General features: G+C 42.5%; 1 protein-coding gene across 1 annotated transcript; it reads right to left on the reverse strand.

Annotated features, from left to right (window-relative positions):
- Positions 1 to 1,299: 1,299 nt before the first annotated feature.
- Positions 1,300 to 12,325, reverse strand: crlf2 (cytokine receptor like factor 2). Its single transcript, XM_064944873.1, has 4 exons — positions 11,970 to 12,325; positions 5,082 to 5,227; positions 1,662 to 1,806; positions 1,300 to 1,466 (listed from the first exon to the last, which is right to left on the reverse strand). The coding sequence occupies exons 1-4, from the start codon at positions 12,097 to 12,099 to the stop codon at positions 1,300 to 1,302; spliced, it is 588 nt and encodes a 195-aa protein (XP_064800945.1). The 5' UTR covers positions 12,100 to 12,325.
- Between the last annotated feature and the right edge of the window lie 13,076 nt (positions 12,326 to 25,401).

Here is a 25,401-nt window from a genome sequence, read left to right on the forward strand (position 1 = left end):
CTACCATAAGCCACTTCCAACATTGTTTTTAGAATTTGGCAGTACATCCAACCGGCTTCACAACCACAGACCAAGGGTATGGCGTTGTGTGGGCAAGCAGTTTGCTGATGTCAATGTTGTGAACATGTGCCCCATGGTGGTGGTGGACTTATGGTATGGGCAGGCACAAGCTACAGACAACTAACAAAATTGTATTTTATCAATGGCAATTTGAATGCACAGAAATACCGTGATGAGATCCTGAGGCTCATTGTGAGGCACAATTTTTTAAAGGTATATGTGACCAACAGATGCATATCTGTATTCCCAGTCATGTGAAATGCATAGATTAGGGCCTAATTAATTCATTTAAATTGACTGATTTCCTTATATGAACTGTAACTCAGTAAAATCTTTGTAAATTGTTGCCAGCTCTTATATTTTTGATCAGTATATAATATAAATTGTCCTTATTATTATTTATTGTACTACTGTTGTTTTATCTATCAGAAATAAAGAGATAAATAAGATTTCAAATAATCTATTACAAGTGTGCAAAAAAGACAACAGTGTGCAAAATTTCAAGTCCTTTGGTTGAATCATGTCACATACAGTCATATACAGTACATCATTGGTCCAAGGCCATCATCGTCACAAGCACCTCATCAGCACAATTTCAGTAATGTTAATTTAATTAAAAATGAAATGAAGATCTTGGTCCGTCCCTCACCAGAACACGTACGTTCCATTGACCTCCAAGTCAGGGTAGCTCTGGAGGCCTAGGTCTGTTAGATGAGAAACTGGGTCAATATGAGTGGATTCTTCTTCAGCTTGTCCATCTTCCCTCTCTGCTTCTTCTTCCTCTTCCTCCTCAGTCTTTGCTGTGCTGACAATTTCTATGTCAACTGTCTCACATTCCACACTGGGCTCTGTGAAAGTACTGTGCCACTGCCAACAGAGAGATAGAAAGGTAAGAGGTTAATTGAGGTACTGTAGGTCGCTACAACTCTTGTGCAACTCTGTAGAACTAAAACTCCATATGAATGGTGTTAAATAGATGTATTGTGAAGAATACCTTGTTCATACAGGTTTTATGACTACTTTATGTATACCCCTCAAAGTAAAGGTAAAGTAAGTGTTTACCAAACTATATTATCAACTATGAATATAACTTCAGTCTGTTACCTGAAACTGGTCCATACTGAAGAGAGTTTCACAGGTGTGTTTGGGGTCTGGAATGTGAGGTAGGAAGAGTCTTCTGACCCTATTGGCAAACAATTATTGCATTATGATTATATGTATGTATGACCTACTCAGGATCTACACAATTCTAAATTGCTCTTTAATCGTTAGCATATCATTGCAGAATAGAATAGACTTTACCACTTGCCTTTTCTGTGAGAAAGTGACTATCAGCAGGAAACATATCAACAAAGGTAAAATGGTCACAACATAAACAATGGCATTTATCTCTGTGGCACAGGGACCTGTTGACAGAAAGAGTACGAGTATTTGAAAAAGTCATTTTAGCCTCATTCATCAAATATACTACTGTTCCCTTATTTTGTTAATGGGCTAAACAATTGACCTATGGTTAAATGTGAGAGAGTGAGAAATAAAAGGAAAGTGAGGGGGAGAAGGAATGGAATATAGAAAGCCAAAGGCAGAACGAATCGCTCTACCTGTCTCGGTCTCATTTCTCCAGTATCTAGTTGGTGTCCATCCACTCCAAGTCTTCAGGTCACCAAACAGACAGTCGTATCTCATCCGTATCCTGAAGTAATATCTCCTCTTCCTGTCTGGCTTGTCCACCTGGTAGGAGAACTCCTTCAATACAACAACCTGTTCAGAATCAAACACAGTAATATACAGTGCATTCGAAAAATATTCAGACTCCCTGACTTTTCCCAAATTTTGTTAAATTACAGCCATGCACGGTGCCTTGCAAAAGTATTCACCCCCTTGCGTTTTTCCTATTTTGTTGCATTACAGCCTGTAATTTAAATGGATTTTTATTTGGATTTCATGTAATGGACATACACAAAATAGTCCAAATTGGTGAAGTGAAATAAAATAAAATAACTTGTTTCAAAAAATTCAAAAAATAAAAAAAGAGAAAAGAGGTGTGTGCATATGTATTCACCCCCTTTGCTATGAAGCTCTTAAATAAGATCTGGTGCAACCAATTATCGTCAGAAGTCACAAAACAAATGAAATAAAGTCCACCTGTGTGCAACCTGATCTGCCACATGATCTTAGTATATATACACCTGTTCTGAAAGTCCTAAGAGTCTGCAACACCACAAAGCAAGGGGCACCACCAAGCAAGCGGCACTATGAAGACCAAGGAGCTTTCCAAGCAGGTCAGGGACAAAGTTGTGGAGAAGTACAGATTAGGGTTGGGTTATAAATAAATATCCAAAACTTCGATCATCCCACGGAGCACCATTTAACCCATTAATAAAACATGTAAAGAATATGGCAGCACAAAAAACCTGCCAAGGAAGGGCCACCCACAAAAACACAAGGACCAGGCAAGTAGGGCATTAATCAGAGGCAACAAAGAGACCAAAGATAACCCTGAAGGAGCTGCAAAGCTCCACAGCAGAGATTGGAGTGTCTGTTCATAGGACCACTTTAAGCCGTACACTCCACAGAGCTGGGCTTTACGGAGGAGTGGACAGAAAAAGCCATTTCTTTAAGAAAAAAATAAGCAAACACATTTGGTGTTCGCCAAAAGGCATGTGGGGTTCGCCAAAAGACTGACCAAACATAAGGAAAATGCTATGTCTGGCACAAACCCAACACCTCTCATCACCCCGAGAACACCATCCCCACAGTGAAGCATGGTGGTGGCAGCATCATGCTGTGGTGATGTTTTTCATCGACAGGGACTGGGCAGCGCTAAATACAGGGACATTCTTGAGGGAAACCTGTTTCAGTCTTCCAGAGATTTGAGACTGGGATGGAGGTTCACCTTCCAGCAGGACAAGGACCCTAAGCATACTGCTAAAGCAACACTCGAGAGGTTTAAGGGGAAACATTTAAATATCTTGGAATGGCCTAGTCAAAATACAGACCTCTGTATCTGTGGTATGACATAAAGATTGCTGTACACCAGCGGAACCCATCCAACTTGAAGGAGCTGGAGCAGTTTTGACTTGAAGAATGGGCAAAAACCCCAGTGGCTAGATATGCCAAGCATATAGAGACATACCCCAAGAGTCTTGCGGCTGTAATTGCTGCAAAAGGTGTCTCTACAAAATATTGACTTTGGGGTGGTGGATGGTTATGCAGGCTCAAGTTTTCCATTTTTTTGTCTTATTTCTTGTTTGTTTGACAATAAAAAATATTTAGCATATTCTAAGTGGTAGGCATGTTGTGTAAATGAAATGATACCAACCAACCAAAATCTATTTTAATTTGGGTTTGTAAGGCAACAAAATAGGAATTATGCCAAGGGGGTGAATACTTTTGCAAGGCACTGTATTTGGGGAGTGTATGTAGTTTCTCCCATTCTTCTTTGCAGATCCTCTCAAGTTCTGTCAGCTTGAATGGGGAGCGTCGCTGCACAGCTATTTTCAAGTCTCTTCAAAGATGTTCGATCTGGTTCAAGTCCGCGCTCTGGCTGGGCTACTCAAGAACATTCAGAGACTTCTCCCGAAGCCACTCTTCTATTATCTTGGCTGTGTGCTTAGGGTCGTTGTCCTATTGGAAGGTGAAAATTCGCCCCCAGTCTGAGGTCCTGAGTGCTCTGGAGCAGGTATTCATCAATGATCTCTCTCAGCTTTGCTCTGTTCATCTTTCCCTCAATCCTGACTAGTCTCCCAGTCCCAGCCGCTGAAGGACATTCTCACAGCATGATGCTGCCACCACCATGCTTCACCGTAAAGATGGTGCCAGGTTTCCTCCAGAAGTGACATTTGGCATTCAGGCAAAATAGTTCAATATTGGTTTCATCAGACCAGAGAATCGTGTTTCTCATGGTCTGAAAGTCCTTTACGTGTCTTTTGGAAAACTTCAAGCGGGCTGTCATGTGCCTTTTACTGAGGAGTGGCTTCCGTCTGGCCACTCTACCATAAATGCCAGATCGGTGGAGTGCTGCAGAGATGGTTGTCCTTCTGGAAGGTTCTCCCATATCCACAGAGAAACTCTGGATCTCTGTCAGAGTGACCATTGGGTTCTTTGTCAGCCCCCTGTCCAAGGCCCTTCACCCCCGATGGCTCAGTTTGGCCAGGCGGCCAGCTCTAGAAAGAGTCTTTGTGGTTGCAAACTTATTCCATTTAAAAATGATGGAGGTCACTGTGTTCTTTGGGATATTCAATACTGCAGACGTTTTTTGCTAACCTTTCCGAGATCTGTGTCTCGACACAGTCCTGTCTCCGAGCTCTACAGATAATTCCTTTCACCTCATGGCTTGGTTTTTGCTCTGACATGCGCTGTCAACTGTGGGACCTTATATAGAGAGGTATGTTCCTTTCCAAATCATGTCCAATCAATTGAATTTACCCCAGGTGGACTCCAATCAAATTGTAGAAACATCTCAAGGACGATCATGGAAACAGAATGTACCTGAGCTCAATTTTGAATCTGAATACTTATGTAAATAAGATTTTTCAGTTTTATGTTTAATACATTTGGGAAAATTTCTTAAAATCTGTTTTTGCATTGTCATTATGGGGTATTGTGTTTAGATTTATCAGATAATTTTTGAATAAGGTTGCAACGTAACAAAATGTGGAAAAAGTCAAGGGGTCTGAATACTTTCCGAATGAACTGCAATTCATATCTAGTATCTGTTAGTATCAATATAATCTGTTTCCACATCTTTATGTAAACTGGCAATGGCAAGATATCTGAGCCTCTATATTGGATTTTTTTAAACCCTTTGGCAGTATGTGGGTATTTATCTTTCTGTTCGAAACCTATGCACCTGTGACTGACCGTTTATTAGGGACTGAGAAAAAGGAGCAGACAGCAACCTTCTGTTTCTATGGTAGCAACCATTTTACTTTCTTTAGCTATTATCCTACTATAGCTAACATGCGTCCTAAAATAGTTTCTCTCTGTAGGAACTTAGAAGAGCATTGAAAGTTCTGTACCTGCCAGTCCGTGTCACAGTGGTTCCTGTATTGTAGTGTGCTCTCATAGCAGTGGTCTCCTACTACACGGTTAGGGTTCCTCCACGACACAAAGACAACATCAGAGCTGTCAGATAGGTCCAAACAAATTTTGTTTGGGTTTATAGCTGGGGAAAAAATGTTGTCAGTCACTTTTAGGGTTTTATAAAAAGGTTAAGGTCCCAAATAGCTTTAATACCCTGTCAGTTTGGATGAGGCCTCAACAGTCCAGTGTTATGGATAGGATCCGTAAGAAATAATATATTAATTTAGGATATGAGAAAAAATGAATGCATTATTATGTCATTATGCTGTGGTTTGGCTATGCATTGTAAGACTTGTCATAACCATGTGTGACCCCCTAATGTCTAATTGTCATATGGTAATGATCCTGATAAATGGCAGCCATTTTTTAATCAAAAATGTAAAAATGTAAAAAATGCCCTTCATATAGAGACATAACATATATTATAATACATTATCAAAGCCCACCCGATTGTTGTTATTAAATAATTGCTTGCAAAAAAGTAAAGAAAGCCATATACAGTACCTTCGGAAAGTATTCAGACTTCTTGACTTTTTCCACATTTTGTTAAGTTACATCCTCATTCTAAAATTGATTAAATTGTTTTTTCCCTCATCAATGTACACACAATACCCCATAATGACAGAGCAAAAACAGTTAGTTTTTTTATCGGGTGTGTGCTTTTATAGAGAGCTGTGTGCTTTTTTTTATGCTCATTAAACCATTCAGTTACCACTCGTACCATGTGGATGTGGCAGTGGTGTAAAGTAACTAAGTAAAACAATGTTGAAGGGTTTTTACACATAAACGTACAACGCTTGATGTCAAATATGGACCTTCTGGATGTCTGGGTGCATGACACAAACCCTGACATTCTGGTTCTCACAGAGACCTAGCTAAACGGCTCAATCATGGAAAACAACAATGAAATGGACATTGCAACATTTTCAGATGTGATAGGCTGACAAAAGAAGGGAGGGATGGCTATATACGTGCTACACTTGTAGCATAATGTTCCCTAAGTGTCACTATTCCCAACAGATTTGAATGTTTGGTTATAGAGGCCTTGTTTGTACGCACTTGTTTGTAGCAGGGATTTATCACCCTCCTTCTGCACTGGCGGATGCTGTTTGGCACTATCTTGGAGTATGTAAAAACTTTTCTGTCATCTACATTATTACCTTATTCTAAAATGTACTAAATACAAAAATCCTTATCAATCTACACACAATACAAAGCAAAAACAGGTTTATAGAAATGTTTGCAAATTTATTAAATATGAAAAACATGAATACCATATTTACATAAGTATTCAGACACTTTGCTATGAGTCTCGAAATTGAGCTCAGGTGCATCCTGTTTTCATTGATCATACTTGAGATCTTTCTACAACTCGATTGGAATCCACCTGGGGTAAATTCTTGTTGATTAGACATGATTTGGAAAGGCACATAACTGTCTATATAAGGTCCCACAGTTGACAGTGCAAGTCAAAGCAAAAACTAAGCCATGAGCTCAAAGGAACTGTCCGTAGAGCTCAGAGACAGGATTGTGTCGAGGCACAGATCTGGGGAAGAGTACTAAAGAATTTCTGCAGCATTGAAGGTCCCCAAGAACACAGTGGCCTCCATCATTCTTAAATGGAAGAAGTTGGGAAACACCAAAAGTCTTCCTAGAGCTGGCCGCCTGACCAAGCTGAGAAATCGGGGGAGAAGGGCCTTGTTCAGGGAGGTGACCAAGAACCCAATGATCACTCTGACAGAGTTCCTCTGTGGAAGTGGGAGACCCTTCCAGAAGGACAAACATCTCTGCAGCACTCCACCCATCAGACCTTTATGGTAGAGTGGCCAGACAGAAGCCACTCCTCAGTAAAAGGCACATGACAGCCCACTTGGAGTTGGCCAAAAGGCACGCAAAGGACTCTGACGATGAGACACAAGATTCTCTGGTCTGATGAAACCAAGATTGAACAAGATTGAACTCTTTGCCAAGCTTCACATCTGGAGGAAACCTGGCACCATCCCTACAGTGAAGCATGGTGGTGGCAGCATCATGCCGTGGGGATGTTTTTAAGCAGTAGGGACTGGGAGACTAGTCAAGATCAAGGGATAGGTGAACGGAGCAAAGTACAGAGAGGTCCGTGATGAAAACCTTCTCCAGAGCACTCAGGACCTCAGACGGGTGAAGATTAACCTTCCAAAAGGACCCTAAGCACACAGCCAAGACAATGCAGGAGTGGCTTCGGGAGAATAAATGTCCTTGAATGGCCTTGAATGTCCTGAATGTCATTGAGTAGCCTAGCCAGAGACCAATCAACATCTCTGAAGAGACTTGAAAACAGCTGTGCAGCTGACGCTCCCCATCCAACCTGACAGAGCTTGAGAGGATCTGCAGAGAAGAATGGGAGAAACACCCCAAATACAGGTGTGCCAAGCTAGTAACATCATTCCCAAGAAGACTTGAGGCTGAAATCACTGCCAAAGATGCTTCAACAAAGTACAGAGTAAAGGGTCTGAATACTTATGTAAATGTGATATTTCTATCTTTATACAGTGGGGAGAACAAGTATTTGATACACTGCCGATTTTGCAGGTTTTCCTACTTACAAAGCATGTAGAGGTCTGTAATTTATATCATAGGTACATTTCAACTGTGAGAGACGGAATCTAAAACAAAATTCCAGAAAATCACATTGTATGATTTTTAAGTAATTAATTTGCATTTTATTGCATGACATAAGTATTTGATACATCAGAAAAGCAGAACTTAATATTTGGTACAGAAACCTTTGTTTGCAATTACAGAGATCATACGTTTCCTGTAGTTCTTGACCAGGTTTGCACACACTGCGGCAGGGATTTTGGCCCACTCCTCCATACAGACCTTCTCCAGATCCTTCAGGTTTTGGGGCTGTCGCTGGGCAATACAGACTTTCAGCTCCCTCCAAAGATGTTCTATTGGGTTCAGGTCTGGAGACTGGCTAGGCCAACTTGGGATCTTGAGATGCTTCTTACGGAGCCACTCCTTAGTTGCCCTGGCTGTGTGTTTCGGATCGTTGTCATGCTGGAAGACCCAGCCACGACCCATCTTCAATGCTCTCACTGAGGGAAGGAGGTTGTTGGCCAAGATCTCGTGATACATGGCCCCCTCCATCCTCCCCTCAATACGGTGCAGTCGTCCTGTCCCCTTTGCAGAAAAGCATCCCCAAAGAATGATGTTTCCACCTCCATTTAACATTTCTACAAACTTCAAAGTGTTTTCTTTCCAATGGTACCAATTCTATTATATATGCTTCAGGGCCTGAGCAACAGGCAGTTTACTTTGGGCATGTCAGTCAGGCAGAAATTGAGAAAAAAGAACCCTATCCTGAAGAAGTTAAAAAAATTGTATCTGTTTGGGCTTCTTGCGGTCCATTTGCAGTCTGCAAATGATTTGTAATTAGGGGTGCATCAGCTAGGACTTGACATAAAGGTAAACGATTTAATTTGATTGCTTTTCTGATTTCCGTGACAAGGTTGCCTGCTGCTAGCAAGGCATAATGCTATGCTAGGCTATGATAAACTTACACAAATGCTTGTCTAGCATTGGCTGTCAAGCATATTTTGAAAATCTGATATCACAGGGTGATTAACAAAAGGCTAAGCTGTGTTCCAATATATTTCACTTGTGATGTTCATGAATAGGAAGATTTTCTAGGAAGATTTATTTCCGTTGCGTTATGCTAATTAGTGTCAAGTGATGACAACAGTCCCGTTCACGGGATGGGGTGTCACTACAGGTTAACAAAGTTTAACGGTAGATTTTAGGATTCCTTTCTCTTCATGTTGAACAAGTGGATTACTCAAATCGATGGTGCCAACTAAACAGACGTTTTGGGATATAAAAATGATTTTATCTAACAAAACAACATAACATGTTATAGCTGGGACCCTTTGGATGCAAATCAGAGGAAGATTTTAAAAAAGTAAGTGAATATTTAATCGCTGTTTGTGAATTTATGAAACCTGTGCCGGTGGAAAAATATTTGTATGTAGGGCGCCGTCCTCAAACAATCGCAGGGCATGCTTTCGCAGTAATGGCTACTGTACATCGGACTGTGCAGTTAGATTAACAAGAATTTAAGCTTTTAACGATATAAGACACTTGTATAAACCTAAATGTTTACTATCCATCATTTTTATGATTATATATTTGAATTGCTCGCCTTCCCGTTTCACCAGAAGTTGTCCTGCTAGTCCATATTATGGCAAGAACAGCTCAAATAAGCAAAGAAAAACGACAGTTCATCATTACTTTAAGACATGAATGTCAGTAAATCTGGAAAACTTCAAGAACTTTGAAAGTTTCTTCAAGTGCAGTCACAAAATCCATCAAGCGCTATGATGAAACTAACTCTCATGAGGACCAACACAGGATAGGAAGACCCAGAGTTAGCTCTGCTGCAGAGAATAAGTTCAGCCTCAGAAATTGCAGCCCAAATAAATGCTTCAGAGTTCAAGTAACAGACACATCTCAACATCAACTGTTCAGAGGAGACTACAGGAATCATGGTAGAATTTCTGCAAAGAAACCACTACTTAAGGACACCAATATTAAGAAGAGACTTGCTTGGTCCAAGAAACAGCAATGGACATTTAGACCGGTGGAAATCTGTCCTTTGGTCTGATGAGTCCAATTTTGAGATTTTTGGTTCCAACCGCTCTGTCTTTGATGAGATGCAGAGTAGGTGAACCGATGATCTCCACATGTGTGGTTCCCACGTGAAGCATGGAGGAGGAGGTGTGATGGTGTGGGGGTGCTTTGCTGGTGACACTCAGTGATTTATTATGAAATCAAGGCACACTTTAACCTGCATGGCAACCACAACATTCTGCAGATATACGCCATCCCATCTGGTTTGCGCTTAGTGGGACTATAATTTGTTTTCAACAGGACAATGACCCAACACACCTCCAGCATGGTTTCGGTCTATTTGACCAAGAAGGAGAGTGATGGAGTGCTGCCTCAGGTGAGTTGAGGTCGGGTGATTGTGGAGGCCAGGTCACATGATTCCATGTGTTATTTCATAGTTTTCTACAATGTAGAAAATAGTAAAAAATAAAGAAAAACTTTTGACTGGTACAATACACTGAGTGTACAAAACCATTAGGAATGCTCTTTCCATGGCATATACATAGGTGAATCCAGATAAAAGCTATGATCCCTTATTGATGTCACCTGTTAAATCCACTTCAAATTAGTGTAGCTGAAGGGGAGAAGACAGGATTTTTAAGCCTTGAGACAATTGAGACATGGATTTTGTATGTGTGCCATTCAGAGGGTGAATGGGAAAGACAAACGATGTAAGGGCCTTTGAACGGGGTATGGTAGTAGGTGCCAGGTGCTGCTGGGTTTTTCAACAGTTTCCCGTGTGTATCAAGAATGGTCCACCACACAAAGGACATCCAGTCAACGGCAGGCCAGTGGTCAAAAGTGGGTCATTGATGAAAGGAGGCTGACACATTGTGCAGAGAAACAGACGGGCTACAGACAGTCAACTGACAGTCCAGTACATCACTGGTGCCCAAAGACCCATAAATGAATGCACAACTCATCGTACCTTGACTTGAATGGGTTATGGCAGCTGACGACCTAGCAGATTTCCACTTTCAGCAAAAATCAAGAAATTGCGGTTGCAGTGGGCTAACGAACGAAAACGTTGGACACTGGAGAATTGGAAAAACATTGCCTAGTCTGATGAATCCCGGTTCCTGCTGTTTCACGCTGATGTGAGGACTAGAGTATGGAGAAACCCACATGAGGTAGGTGCATACATCATGCCACCTGTCAACATTGCAGGCTGGTGGTGGTGGTGTGATGGTGTGGGGTGTGTTTTCATGGCACACATTGGGCCTTTGATAAAAGTTGAACAACGTTTTGAATGCCACAGGATATCTGAAAATCATTGCCAATCAGGTGCATTCCTTCATGGCAGCAGTGTATCCATCTGCAAATTGATTTTTTTTCAACAGGATAATGCCCCATGACAGTGAATTCAGCTTAATGCAGTGACCTGCCAGGTTACCAGATCTCAATCTAATTGATCATCTGTGGGATGAGATGGAACAAGCTATTCAGAGTAGCGATACACTACCACTAACGTAAAGGATTTGGGGATTTTTTTCACCCAACTTTTAACCAAAATCTAAAGACATGGTGACATTTTTTTGTTGATTTCATATTGAATTCATGTTAGTTGACAACCAAATGTAAATCAAAACTAGACATTGAAATGATGTCTGTGCCCAGTGAGTTGTCACTTTGCAATCATGAACCTTTAATAAATAACCTTTTTCATTGTACATACCTGTCTCTGTGGCTGTGTTTGCCTTGGGATCCTAGAACTCTGCTGTTTTTGACATACATTTACGCTAAGTGCAAATATCATTTGTTTTCTTTCAAATATTTTGAGCGTGTTGAGCCTTGCACGTTTGGGACTATTACATTGATTCCATTGCGCCAGGCAAGTTCAATCAAGCACAGCAAAGATACAGTATTTGAAAGAAACTGTATGCTATTTGAGCCCAGGTATGCAATCCACGATCATGAACGAGAGGGGGAAAGGAACTCCTAAAGAGTTTTGGAAAACAGACTTGTGTATTTTGTCTGGAGATGGTTTGCTCTGGCAACCTGATATATTTTGCAGGTAACTAATTTTGTGTTAACTACTGTGCACATTATTCCTAAAGACCATAGCTGATTCTTACCATGGCACAGTATAGAGTGGCACCAATGTGTGAATATTTTCATCATAAAATGCTAATTATGAACAGTAACCTGATAGTTTACAGTAAAGCACCTCTTACCTTCTCTAATGGACTTTTGATGATCTAATGGTATTCTTCTTTCTTTGGTCTTCTTTGGATAGTCTTTCCTAGCTTCGGAGCAGAGCACCAGCATAGACAAGAGCCAAGCGAAGAGAGCACTGGTACACATGGCATGCTACCCTAAAAAAATCTCCCGACACATACACGACACTCCACACACACACCAGCCCCCCTTACTCTGCAGATAAACACTCCTGAACCCTCTGTATGCAGGCACAAACATGTGAAGGCACCTGCCCTCTGCTCCTAAAAAAACTCTCTGTATCCTGAACGTTAGATTCACAAACACACACTCAAAATCTGAGCTACTGTCACTAGTCCCCACAGAAGGACACAGTCTCAGCTACTGAAGCAGTATCAACCACATCAAGACACCTCCACCTAACTCAGAGGTGGCTCATATTCTGACGTGTGATGCCTCACCAGTCAAAGGTCATATTTAATATTTTCCCATGCCTCCCACTGCCTTCCTGTAGTACCCATGATGCTACAGTGTATTCCTGCTCTTCTGCCTATAAAAGGTCATCTGTACCCACACACAGGGGTCTCCCCAGATACTTGATGCCCACCTTGTTAACCCCCCCCACCAAAGGCTGGTAGTAGGGGGAAAATGTGTTCGTGTTAGAGGTAAACAAAGGCACAATAACCTTGCAGTGATTCGACGTGTGACGAGGCTCTCTTCTTCGCTCACAAATACCAGTATTAGGGGCAAAATGACCCCTCAAAATTAGGGGTCAATGGGATAGGACACAAACCATTTTGATTTCATATTGACGCTTTGTTGTATCAAAGCTCCCCTAACTTCTGCTCTCAAGATTTTCAATCACCTGACCTGAGCAGACTGGACAGTCTGCGAGTGAAAAGTTTGCTCTCCATCACAGCACCACTGATATGAGACATATGGCTGTGGGAGTGACTATAGAATGTTATGGGAGGGAACCTACTGAGTAAAGTATTTGTTATTTGCTTTTTGCGAATCATATGACTACAAGGCTTGGTTCAGGAACTTGTGGTGTGCTAGCAAAAGCATTCCCCTTGGCCTCAAAGAGAGACAAAACTACAGGCCCTACCATAGCTAGCTATGGCTTCACTTAAGAGAAGAATGACTACACCCTTTAAATCGGTGGTCGATGTGTGTTGCGCTTGTGGGGAATACTATCCCAATAAGAGTTACAAACACAATATCTTTAATGCCAAGATTTTGGACCGATATGACAGAGGTGTACAAGACAAGTGAGGGAAGGTGTTGTGGATTATTATTGGTTATTAGATTTAGCCGAATAAACCAATTCCTATCATGGCAGGAGTTTCACAAGTCTTTCTTATTGGCTAACAAAGGCCAAGTCTGACGCATTGGTCCACCAGTTTCTCCTCACAATTGGGGTGGAAGTGAGTCTGGGAACAAGATTATCGATATGCTAAGATTCCATTTTTTGTACAACCTCAAATATATATGATCGAATTCACAGCTAGGCAATTTTTTAAGAAGCTATTGATCCTCTGTGGCTAATTATAGGCATTTTCATGATGTAGTAGGCTATTCTAAATTATTTCATTTCTTTCTGAACAGATAGCAGTAACTCTATAACTTTAGCAAATTTACTTCAATTTATCACGGGTCCTGCAGTTTCTCCAGAACCCTTCACGCGGCTATGATTCTATAAGGAAATAAATGATGAAGTGCAACGCTGTAGAGATGAGAGTTGTAGGCTCACGTCTATCACAGCATAGAGAGATCATAAAAAGTGAATCTCAAATTGGTTCTGGAAAGAAACAGTCCAAAATCGAGAGGTGCAGGATCCAGCTCAAATTAAGCACTGGGAAAAGCGCAATTGCACATTCAGGTGACACCTTCTCAATATGGATGAGTAGTAGTAGTAGTATGTTAGTATTTGTTGCTTACTGCATACGTTTTCACGAAACAGTATGTTCTAAATAGTATGTAGTAAAATGAGTACACAGTATGCAGTTTAAATAAGTAGTAGGCAAGACAGATTTCAGGCACAACCACTGTGATATGGCTGCACAAGCAGATGCTACCTACAATTGTGCTCAAAGCTGTAAAATCACTAAGGCATTTTTATCCTAATGTGAATGAGTATGATAGTAATCATACATCGACATAAAAATCCTCCTTATCCTCTTCAAAAAGGTCTTTAAATGTTTTCAATTATGATTTTTTTGTTCCATGACTGATAACACAATGCATGTTCACCCTGGCCACCCATTCTCAATCAAACCATCAACACTCGGATGGAAAGCAAACAATTCCAAAGGCGCTCGTGATCAAATCAACAAGAGGATAACAATGGAAATACGTTTTTAAATGTTTTTGTGTTATCCTCAAGGAATTTTAAATGCATTGCATGTTTAGTTTTTTTGGTCAAATAAAAACATTTCCCCACAGTTTCCACAGCCACTAATTACAGTAGACTCTGTGACATGCAGGAGGCTGAGTGTGAACCGTTTATCTCCACAGCCCATCAGACAGTTCTGTGAACATCTCACCTCAGCCAGACAACAACATTACTTAGAAGCTGTCCCCAGTATTAGGAGGAGGAAGAGGGGGAAGACAAAGATGATAGCCAAGCTCTCTTTCTCTCTTTCTCTCTCTCCCCCTCTGTAGGATGGGGGCAAGAGGTGTGTCGCAGTGCTCTAGTCATATCAGTCGTGATATTTTAATGTGGTCTGGAAATGTGCCTGTTGTGTTAATGCATGTACTTAGCGTTTGACTTCTGTACATTTAACTTCTGTTTGGTAGTGTTGAGGATATGTAGATCTGTGTTGCTGTAACAGAAACCACTACATGGTATTGCAAATTTTCAAATTGGACTTCTCTGGGTTCATCTATGGGAATTGTCTTTTTGGGCTAGATTTCAGCTAAACTGCAATACTGGAGCTAGCCTGTAGATGCAGTGGAAAGCGTGCTTCCAGACCCGAACCCTGGGGCCTTCCTTGCACGCTGCACTTTCTATTACACACTCACTGGCTACTCTTAGTTTCCACACTGGACTGTGAATCCAAACGAAAACATACAAACAATTGTGACAATTTAAAATACCCAACATTTTTTTCCAGTTCAGCACACCTGTCTCAAATAATAAACTAATCATAATTGTCCAAAAAGATCTCAATCAAGTTGAAAACAATTAAGAGCTAGGCTGGAACATAAACCTGCACACCAGGGCTGCAGTTCCTCAGCCTTGACTCTCTACTCATGGTACTCCTGGGCTGGGCTGTGGGTTCAGGATGAGAGGCGTCAGACACTCACAGACAGAACAGGTCAACGTAGGGAGGGGGAAGGAAAGCAAAGAGTCAAAGAAAGAAAACGGAGAGGATAGGTAAAGTCTTTGAATCCCGCAGATTCCTCTCCTCCTCCACTGCATGCATCCTCTGGGAAGAGATTGGAGCCTGTGGTGAGAGCAAGGTAAGACAAGGCCTGTCAGGAACAAAGCTCCAAATTCACATGATATGTTTAGCTAAAAGGGTGAAAGAGAAAATGAATCAAAGCTTTGGCAGGATAAGCGACGACGGAACAATAAAGACAAGGCATTTGCCGTGGGACCAGCAGGAGATGAACATCATTTATAAGTTGTTCTCTGAGTGGGTTGGCGGTTAAAAATAGTATGGGGGTTAAGAGCAGGGGTCAGCTTATCACAGCGAGAGAGAGCTAATGCCTCGTCTGTTTTAACCAGCAGCATTCTGTTATCTGTGGCTGAGGGACACCAACTTCACTTGCACTTGCACAAAAACAGATTCACAGTGCACTCCGTAGCCAACATAAATATCTACTCAACACAAACCACATAGGCTAAGTTGTCTATTTGTTTTGTGGTATGCGAAGGGTTACGAATGTTCTTGTGAATTATTTGAAAGGAAATTACATCCTGCCAGATGTAGTAAAATAATTTTTTTCATACATGTAACTATAGATTTGAAAAGCAGAATATTGTTGCCTATTGATGTAGTTCTCCGCATACACAGTAAAATTCACCATCTTTGATAGAGATCAGAATATAATCATTGTCATGGGAACAGTGACGTCATGACAACTTGTGTTTAGTGTAATAGTTCCACAGGTGTCAACCACAACCCAGACCACAGGTTCCTCTCAGCAGACAAGACGGAGCTCGAGTTACAATACACGTCAACAAAAAAAAAGACAAAAAAAAAAGCCTAGAACAAGTCATATCTGTTGCTGTGTTTCCTTCCGTTATTGGGGGGGGACTTACATTTTTGGCAAAATATCCAGAAAAAAAGACTAATGATACAGAGCCTTCAGAAAGTATTCATACCGTTTAACTTATCCCCTTTTCTGAACAATCTCCACACAATACCGCATAATGACAAAGTGAAAACATGTTTTCAGAAAGGTTAACAAATGAATTGAAAATTAAATACAGAAATATCTTATTTACATAAGTATTCACAACACATTGCTATTGATCCTTCTTGAGATGTCACAACAACATGATTGGAGTCAACCTGTGGCCAATTCAATTGTTTGGACATTATTTACAGTATAATTGGCTCATTCATCCCCCTCCTCTCCCCTGTAACTGTTCCCCAGGTTGTTGCTGTAAATGAGAATGTGTTCTCAGTCAACCTACCTAGTAAAATAGTGGTAAAATAAAATTTGGAAGGAAACACACGTGTCTATATAAGGTCCCACAGTTGACAGTGCATGTTAGAGCAGAAACTATACTATGAAGTCCAAGGAACTGTCCGTAGATCTCCAAGACAGAATTGTGATAAGGCATATATCTGGGGAAGGGTATGAATCAATTTCTAGTGTGTTGAAAGTTTCCAAGAGCACAGTGGTCTCATCATTTAAAAAATATGAAACTACCCAGACTGCCTAGAGCGGACCATCTGACCAAACTGAACAACCGAGCAAGAAGGACCTTGGTCAGGGTGACCAAGAATCCAATGACCTCTCTGACAGAACTGGAGAACAGAAGGACAACAATCTCTACAGCACTTTACCATTCTGGCCTTTATGGGAGAGTGGCCAGACGGAAGCCACTCCTGAGAAAAAGGCACAGAGCATAAGGCAAAATGTTCTGTGATCTGATGAGACAAACATTTTACTGCAAAGCACCATGTCTGGGGAAAAAACAGGCACAGCTCATCACCCAGCTAACACCATCCCGACCATGAAGCATGGGGGGGGGGCAGCATCAGTGCAGCAGGGACTAGGAGATTGGTAAGGGTAGAGGGAACAATGAATGGAACCAAATACAGACAAATCCTTGATGAGAACCTGCTTCAGAGTGAAAACGACATGGGGGATAGATTTACATTCCAACAGGACAATGACCCCAAGGTTACAGCCAAAGCAACACAGAATAAGAATGTGAAAGTCCAGGGCCCAGCCAAAGCCCAGACTTGAATCCCATTGAAAATCTGTGGAACGACTTGAAGATTGCTGTTCGCTGCCGCTCCCCATCTAACTAACAGAACTTGAGAAAATCTGCAAAGAATGGGAGAAAATCACCGAATCCCGATGTGCAAAGCTGATACAGACATACCCATGATGACTCAAAGCTGTAATCGCCACCAAAGGTGCTTCTAAAGTATTGACTCAGGTTTGACTACTAATGTAAATGAGATATTTCTGTGTTCCATTTTCAAAAAATGTAATTGTGATGTATGGGTAATTAATGTTACTATTAGGCTACATAAATAACTTAGCAGTTTCTAAGTCAAATGATGTAGGTTAGTAGAGCGTCCAATATGAGTATTGTGTGGTTAAGGCAAAAGTAGTATGTGAAGCGGTATGAAAACGATAAAACATGTTCCAATTAAAGCTCTGAAAATATAAACCAATTGGCCCAAATACTAAAAGGCAACTATTTTCATTTTCCATCCTATAGTCGAAGTGACAGCAATGAATCAATGGCCAAAATAATGAGAGGGTAAAACATATTGAAAGCACAAAATTAAGAAATACAGTGCTTTCAGAAAGCAGTCACACCCCTTGACTTTTTCCACATTGTGTTGCATTACAGCCTGAATTTAAGATCTTTTGTGTCACTGACCTTTGTCACACAATACTACAATGTCAAAGTAGAATTATGTTTTTCGAATTCTTACAAATTAATAAAAAATGAAAAGCTGAACATTTGGACTTGGTGTGCAATAATAGTGTTTAACATTATTTTATGAATGACTACCTCATCTCTGTACCCCACACATACAATTGTTTAAAAGTTCCCTCAGTCGAGCAATGAATTTCAAACACAGGTTCAACCACAAAGACCACAGAGGTTTTCCAATGCCTCGCAAAGGGCACTATTTGGTAGAAGTAAAGAAAAATGTAAGCAGACACTGAATATCCCTTTGAGCATGGTGAAGTTATTAATTAGACTTTGGATAGGGTATCATAAACCCATTCACTACAAAGATACATGCGTCTTTCCTAACTCAGTAGCCCGAAAGGAAGGAAACAGTAAAGAAATTTCATCATGAGGCCAATGGTGACTTTAGGAGTTTAATGGCTGTGTTAGGGGAAAACTGAGGATGGATTAACAGCATTGTAGTTACTCCACAATACTAACATAATTGAAAAGAAGGAAGCATGTACAGAATAAAAATATTCCAAAACATGTACAGAATAAAAAATATTCCAAAACATGCACCCTGTTTGCAACAAGGCACTAAAGTAATACCGCAAAACATATGGCAAGGCAATTCTCTTTTTGTCCTGAATAGAAAGTGTTATGTTTGGGGGCAAATCCAATACTGAATACCACTCTCCATATTTTCAAGCAAAGTCGTGGCTATACCATGTTATGGGTATGCTTGTAATCGTTAATGACTGGGGAGTTTTTTAGGATAAAAAGAAATGGAATGGAGCTAAGCACAGTCAAAATCCTAGAGGAAAACCAATGGGAGATTAATTCACCATCCAGCAGGACAATAACCCAAATAACCCAAAACACAAGCCAAATCTACACTTGAGTTGCTTACCAAGAACACAGTGAATGTTCCTGTTACAGTTTTGACTTAAATCTGCTTGAAAATCTATGGCAAGACCTGAAAATGGTTTGTTTTGAAAATAATAATGGCCGAATGTTGCACAATCCAAGTTTGGAAAGCTCTTACAGTCTTACCCACAAAGAGTCACAGCTGTTATCACTGCCAAAGGTATGTATTGTAAGGTAAAATGTATTGACTCAGGGGTGTTGAATACTTAACTAATGAAGATATATTAGTGTTTTATTTGTCATAACATTTTGACATGTTAGAATTCTTCTTCCACTTTCACATTACATAGTAGATTGTTGACAAAAAAATGACAAATCCATTTTAGTCCAACATGTTGAAAAGGTCAAGGGGTGTGAATACATTCTGAAGGCACTGTAAGTCAAAACACACCTAACACACACAAACACACACTCCTCTCCACCACAACATGCAAGCTGGTATGATTGACAGTCACAGTGAACGTTGCAGCGTATTGTGTGTGTGTGTGAATGAGTGGAGATTGGACCAAGTCTGTCTGCTGCTAGCTGAGATTGCCCCCGTGAGAGATCCAAAATAACAAGAAAGGGGCCCTCAGTGGGTCGGATGAAAGCCTGTCTCCAACCATTTCAGCACTGAAAGAAATGGAAAGTCCCCTCCCCTACTGTAGGTCTGACTAACTGACATCACACGCTTCATACTCGTCGCCAAACCCACTGGCTCCATGTCATCTACAAGACCCTGCTAGGTAAAGTCCCCCCTTATCTCAGCTCGCTGATCACCATAGCATCTCCCACCTGTAGCACACGCTCCAGCAGGTATATCTCTCTAGTCACCCCCAAAACCAATTCTTTCTTTGGCCGCCTCTCCTTCCAGTTCTCTGCTGCCAATGAGTGGAACGAACTACAAAAATCTCTGAAACTGGAAACACTTATCGCCCTCACTAGCTTTAAGCACCAACTGTCAGAGCAGCTCACAGATTACTGCACCTGTACATAGCCCAACTATAATTTAGCCCAAACAACTACCTCTTTCCCTACTGTATTTAATTTATTTATTTATTTTGCTCCTTTGCACCCCATTATTTTTATTTCTACTTTGCACATTCTTCCATTGCAAATCTACCATTCCAGTGTTTTACTTGCTATATACATTTCCGGTTCCGGGTTGGAGCGAGCGGTCGCATCTACACTTCGGCCCGCAGGTAGTATAACTTTTCATTACATTTCATTATAGTACAACGGTTTGATTTGTCTAATCTTAGCAATTTCTTCTTAGCTAGCTACATAGCCGTCTTTGTATCAAAGATAATTGCGTAATTATCGTATTTCGTCGTCCTAACGTAGTCTACACTGCTTTCTGCCCAGCAGCTAGCTAACGTCCACTAGCACAGCAGCTAGCTAACGTCCACTAGCACTGTAGAAACTATTACACTCAACGACTCGATTAGTGTAGTGTTAGCTAGCTACATAGTTGTCTTTGCTGTCTTCATATCCAAGGTAATTGTGTAGTTTCGAGTGTGTTGACTTAGAGTGATTATCTTAATTTACCGAGGTTAGCTAGCCAGCTATTTGTCGTCCTTAACGTAGGAGTCACTGCTAGCTAGCTAGCCAACAGCTAGCCAACGTCTTCCGAATTGAACTTCAACAACCCGGTCAACATTCCGCCTCGTTCCACAGGTAGTATCACATTTTCATTTCACTTCATTACAGTACAACGGTTTGATTTGTTTGATCGTAGCTAGCTAGCTACATAGCCGTCTTTGTATCTAAGACTATTGTGTAGTCTGGAGCGATTTTCTAGGTTAGCTAGCCAGCTATTGTCGTTCTTTTAACGTAACGTTACGTAATCAACACTGCTAGCTAGCCAGCTAGCCCCCGAATAGCAGCACTGTAGAAACTATTACACTCGACGGAACGACTTGATTAGTGTAGTGTCAACAACGTAGCCACTGCCAGCTAGCCTACTCCAGCAGTACTGTATCATTTCAATCATTTTAGTCAATAAGATTCTTGCTACGTAAGCTTAACGTTCTGAACATTCGATAAGTGTAGTCCACTTGTCATTCCAATCTCCTTTGCATTAGCGTAGCCTCTTCTGTAGCCTGTCAACTATGTGTCTATCTATCCCTGTTCTCTCCTCTCTGCACAGACCATACAAACGCTCCACACCGCGTGGCCGCGGCCACCCCAATCTGGTGGTCCCAGCGCGCACGACCCACGTGGAGTTCCAGGTCTCCGGTAGCCTCTGGAACTGCCGATCTGCGGCCAACAAGGCAGAGTTCATCTCAGCCTATGCCTCCCTCCAGTCCCTCGACTTCTTGGCACTGACGGAAACATGGATCACCACAGACAACACTGCTACTCCTACTGCTCTCTCTTCGTCCACCCACGTGTTCTCGCACACCCCGAGAGCTTCTGGTCAGCGGGGTGGTGGCACCGGGATCCTCATCTCTCCCAAGTGGTCATTCTCTCTTTCTCCCCTTACCCATCTGTCTATCGCCTCCTTTGAATTCCATGCTGTCACAGTTACCAGCCCTTTCAAGCTTAACATCCTTATCATTTATCGCCCTCCAGGTTCCCTCGGAGAGTTCATCAATGAGCTTGATGCCTTGATAAGCTCCTTTCCTGAGGACGGCTCACCTCTCACAGTCCTGGGCAACTTTAACCTCCCCACGTCTACCTTTGACTCATTCCTCTCTGCCTCCTTCTTTCCACTCCTCTCCTCTTTTGACCTCAACCTCTCACCTTCCCCCCTACTCACAAGGCAGGCAATACGCTCGACCTCATCTTTACTAGATGCTGTTCTTCCACTAACCTCATTGCAACTCCCCTCCAAGTCTCCGACCACTACCTTGTATCCTTTTCCCTCTCGCTCTCATCCAACACTTCCCACACTGCCCCTACTCGGATGGTATCGCGCCGTCCCAACCTTCGCTCTCTCTCCCCCGCTACTCTCTCCTCTTCCATCCTATCATCTCTTCCCTCTGCTCATACCTTCTCCAACCTATCTCCTGATTCTGCCTCCTCAACCCTCCTCTCTTCCCTTTCTGCATCCTTTGACTCTCTATGTCCCCTATCCTCCAGGCCGGCTCGGTCCTCCCTCCCGCTCCGTGGCTCGACGACTCATTGCGAGCTCACAGAACAGTGCTCCGGGCAGCCGAGCGGAAATGGAGGAAAACTCGCCTCCCTGCGGACCTGGCATCCTTTCACTCCCTCCTCTCTACATTTTCCTCCTCTGTCTCTGCTGCTAAAGCCACTTTCTTCCACTCTAAATTCCAAGCATCTGCCTCTAACCCTAGGAAGCTCTTTGCCACCTTCTCCTCCCTCCTGAATCCTCCTCCCCCTCCCCCTCCTCCCTCTCTGCAGATGACTTCGTCAACCATTTTGAAAAGAAGGTCGACGACATCCGATCCTCGTTTGCTAAGTCAAACGACACCGCTGGTTCTGCTCACACTGCCCTACCCTGTGCTCTGACCTCTTTCTCCCCTCTCTCTCCAGATGAAATCTCGCTTCTTGTGACGGCCGGCCGCCCAACAACCTGCCCGCTTGACCCTATCCCCTCCTCTCTTCTCCAGACCATTTCCGGAGACCTTCTCCCTTACCTCACCTCGCTCATCAACTCATCCCTGACCGCTGGCTACGTCCCTTCCGTCTTCAAGAGAGCGAGAGTTGCACCCCTTCTGAAAAAACCTACACTCGATCCCTCCGATGTCAACAACTACAGACCAGTATCCCTTCTTTCTTTTCTCTCCAAAACTCTTGAACGTGCCGTCCTTGGCCAGCTCTCCCGCTATCTCTCTCAGAATGACCTTCTTGATCCAAATCAGTCAGGTTTCAAGACTAGTCATTCAACTGAGACTGCTCTTCTCTGTATCACGGAGGCGCTCCGCACTGCTAAAGCTAACTCTCTCTCCTCTGCTCTCATCCTTCTAGACCTATCGGCTGCCTTCGACACTGTGAACCATCAGATCCTCCTCTCCACCCTCTCCGAGTTGGGCATCTCCGGTGCGGCCCACGCTTGGATTGCGTCCTACCTGACAGGTCGCTCCTACCAGGTGGCGTGGCGAGAATCTGTCTCCTCGCCACGCGCTCTCACCACTGGTGTCCCCCAGGGCTCTGTTCTAGGCCCTCTCCTATTCTCGCTGTACACCAAGTCACTTGGCTCTGTCATAACCTCACATGGTCTCTCCTATCATTGCTATGCAGACGACACACAATTAATCTTCTCCTTTCCCCCTTCTGATGACCAGGTGGCGAATCGCATCTCTGCATGTCTGGCAGACATATCAGTGTGGATGACGGATCACCACCTCAAGCTGAACCTCGGCAAGACGGAGCTGCTCTTCCTCCCGGGGAAGGACTGCCCGTTCCATGATCTCGCCATCACGGTTGACAACTCCATTGTTTCCTCCTCCCAGAGCGCTAAGAACCTTGGCGTGATCCTGGACAACACCCTGTCGTTCTCAACTAACATCAAGGCGGTGGCCCGTTCCTGTAGGTTCATGCTCTACAACATCCGCAGAGTACGCCCCTGCCTCACACAGGAAGCGGCGCAGGTCCTAATCCAGGCACTTGTCATCTCCCGTCTGGATTACTGCAACTCGCTGTTGGCTGGGCTCCCTGCCTGTGCCATTAAACCCCTACAACTCATCCAGAACGCCGCAGCCCGTCTGGTGTTCAACCTTCCCAAGTTCTCTCACGTCACCCCGCTCCTCCGCTCTCTCCACTGGCTTCCAGTTGAAGCTCGCATCCGCTACAAGACCATGGTGCTTGCCTACGGAGCTGTGAGGGGAATGGCACCGCAGTACCTCCAGGCTCTGATCAGGCCCTACACCCAAACAAGGGCACTGCGTTCATCCACCTCTGGCCTGCTCGCCTCCCTACCACTAAGGAAGTACAGTTCCCGCTCAGCCCAGTCAAAACTGTTCGCTGCTCTGGCCCCCCAATGGTGGAACAAACTCCCTCACGACGCCAGGACAGCGGAGTCAATCACCACCTTCCGGAGACACCTGAAACCCCACCTCTTCAAGGAATACCTAGGATAGGATAAAGCAATCCTTCTCACCCCCCCCCCTTAAATGATTTAGATGCACTATTGTAAAGTGGCTGTTCCACTGATGTCAGAAGGTGAATTCACCAATTTGTAAGTCGCTCTGGATAAGAGCGTCTGCTAAATGACTTAAATGTAAATGTAAATGTATATTGTATTTACTTTGCCACCATGGCCTTTTTTTGCCTTTACCTCCCTTATCTCACCTCATTTGCTCACATTGTATATAGACTTGTTTATACTGTATTATTGACTGTATGTTTGTTTTACTCCATGTGTAACTCTGTGTCTTTGTATGTGTCGAACTGCTTTGCTTTATCTTGGCCAGGTCGCAAATGTAAATGAGAACTTGTTCTCAACTTGCCTAGCTGGTTAAATAAAGGTGAAATAAAAAATAAATAAAATAAAAAATCTTTAAGGAAAGGAAAGAGAGGAAATCTCTAGTTATATGTTTGACTATGATGCATTTTTTCCAAATACAATGTTACCTAATGAGATAATATCAAAATGAACACTCAATTCTGGTCTAGTCAGTAATTATTTACAGTTGAATTCAGAAGTTTACATACACTTAGGTTGGAGTCATTAAAACTCGTTTTTCAACCACTCTCAAATTTCTTGTTAACAATCAATAGTTTTGGAAGGTCGGTTAGGACATCTACTTTGTGCAGGACACAAGTAATATTTCCAACAATTGTTTACAGACAGATTATTTCACTTATAATTCCCTTAATCACAATTCCAGTGGGTCAGAAGTTTACATACATTAAGTTGACTGTGCCTTTAAACAGCTTGGAAAATTCCAGAAAATTATGTAATGGCTTTAGAAGCTTCTGATAGGCTAATTCACATCGTTTAAATCAATTTGAGGTGTACCTGTGGATGTAATTCAAGGCCTACCTTCAAACTCAGTGCCCATGTGCTTGTCATCATGGGAAAATCAAAAGAAATCAGCCAAGAACTCAGAAAGACAATTGTAGACCTCCACAAGTCTGGTTCATCCTTGGGAGCAATTTTCAAATGCCTGAAGATACCACGTTCATCTGTACAAACAATAGTACGCAAGTATAAACACCATGGGACCACGCAGCCATCATACCGCTCAGGAAGGAGACGCGTCTGTCTCCTGGAGATGAACGTACTTTGGTGCAAAAAGTGGAAATCAATCCTAGAACAACAGCAAAGGACCCTGTGAAGATGCTGGAGGAAACAGGTACAAAAGTATCTATATCCACAGTAAAACGAGTCCTATATCGACATAACCTGAAAAGCCGCTCAGCAAGGAAGAAGCCACTGCTCCAAAGCCGCCATAAAAAAGGCAGACTACGGTTTGCAACTGCACATGGGGACAAAGATCATACTTTTGGGAGAAATGTCCTCTGGTCTGATGAAA

The sequence above is a fragment of the Oncorhynchus masou genome, chromosome 29, assembly GCF_036934945.1.
Source record: "Oncorhynchus masou masou isolate Uvic2021 chromosome 29, UVic_Omas_1.1, whole genome shotgun sequence".
NCBI lineage: Eukaryota > Metazoa > Chordata > Actinopteri > Salmoniformes > Salmonidae > Oncorhynchus > Oncorhynchus masou.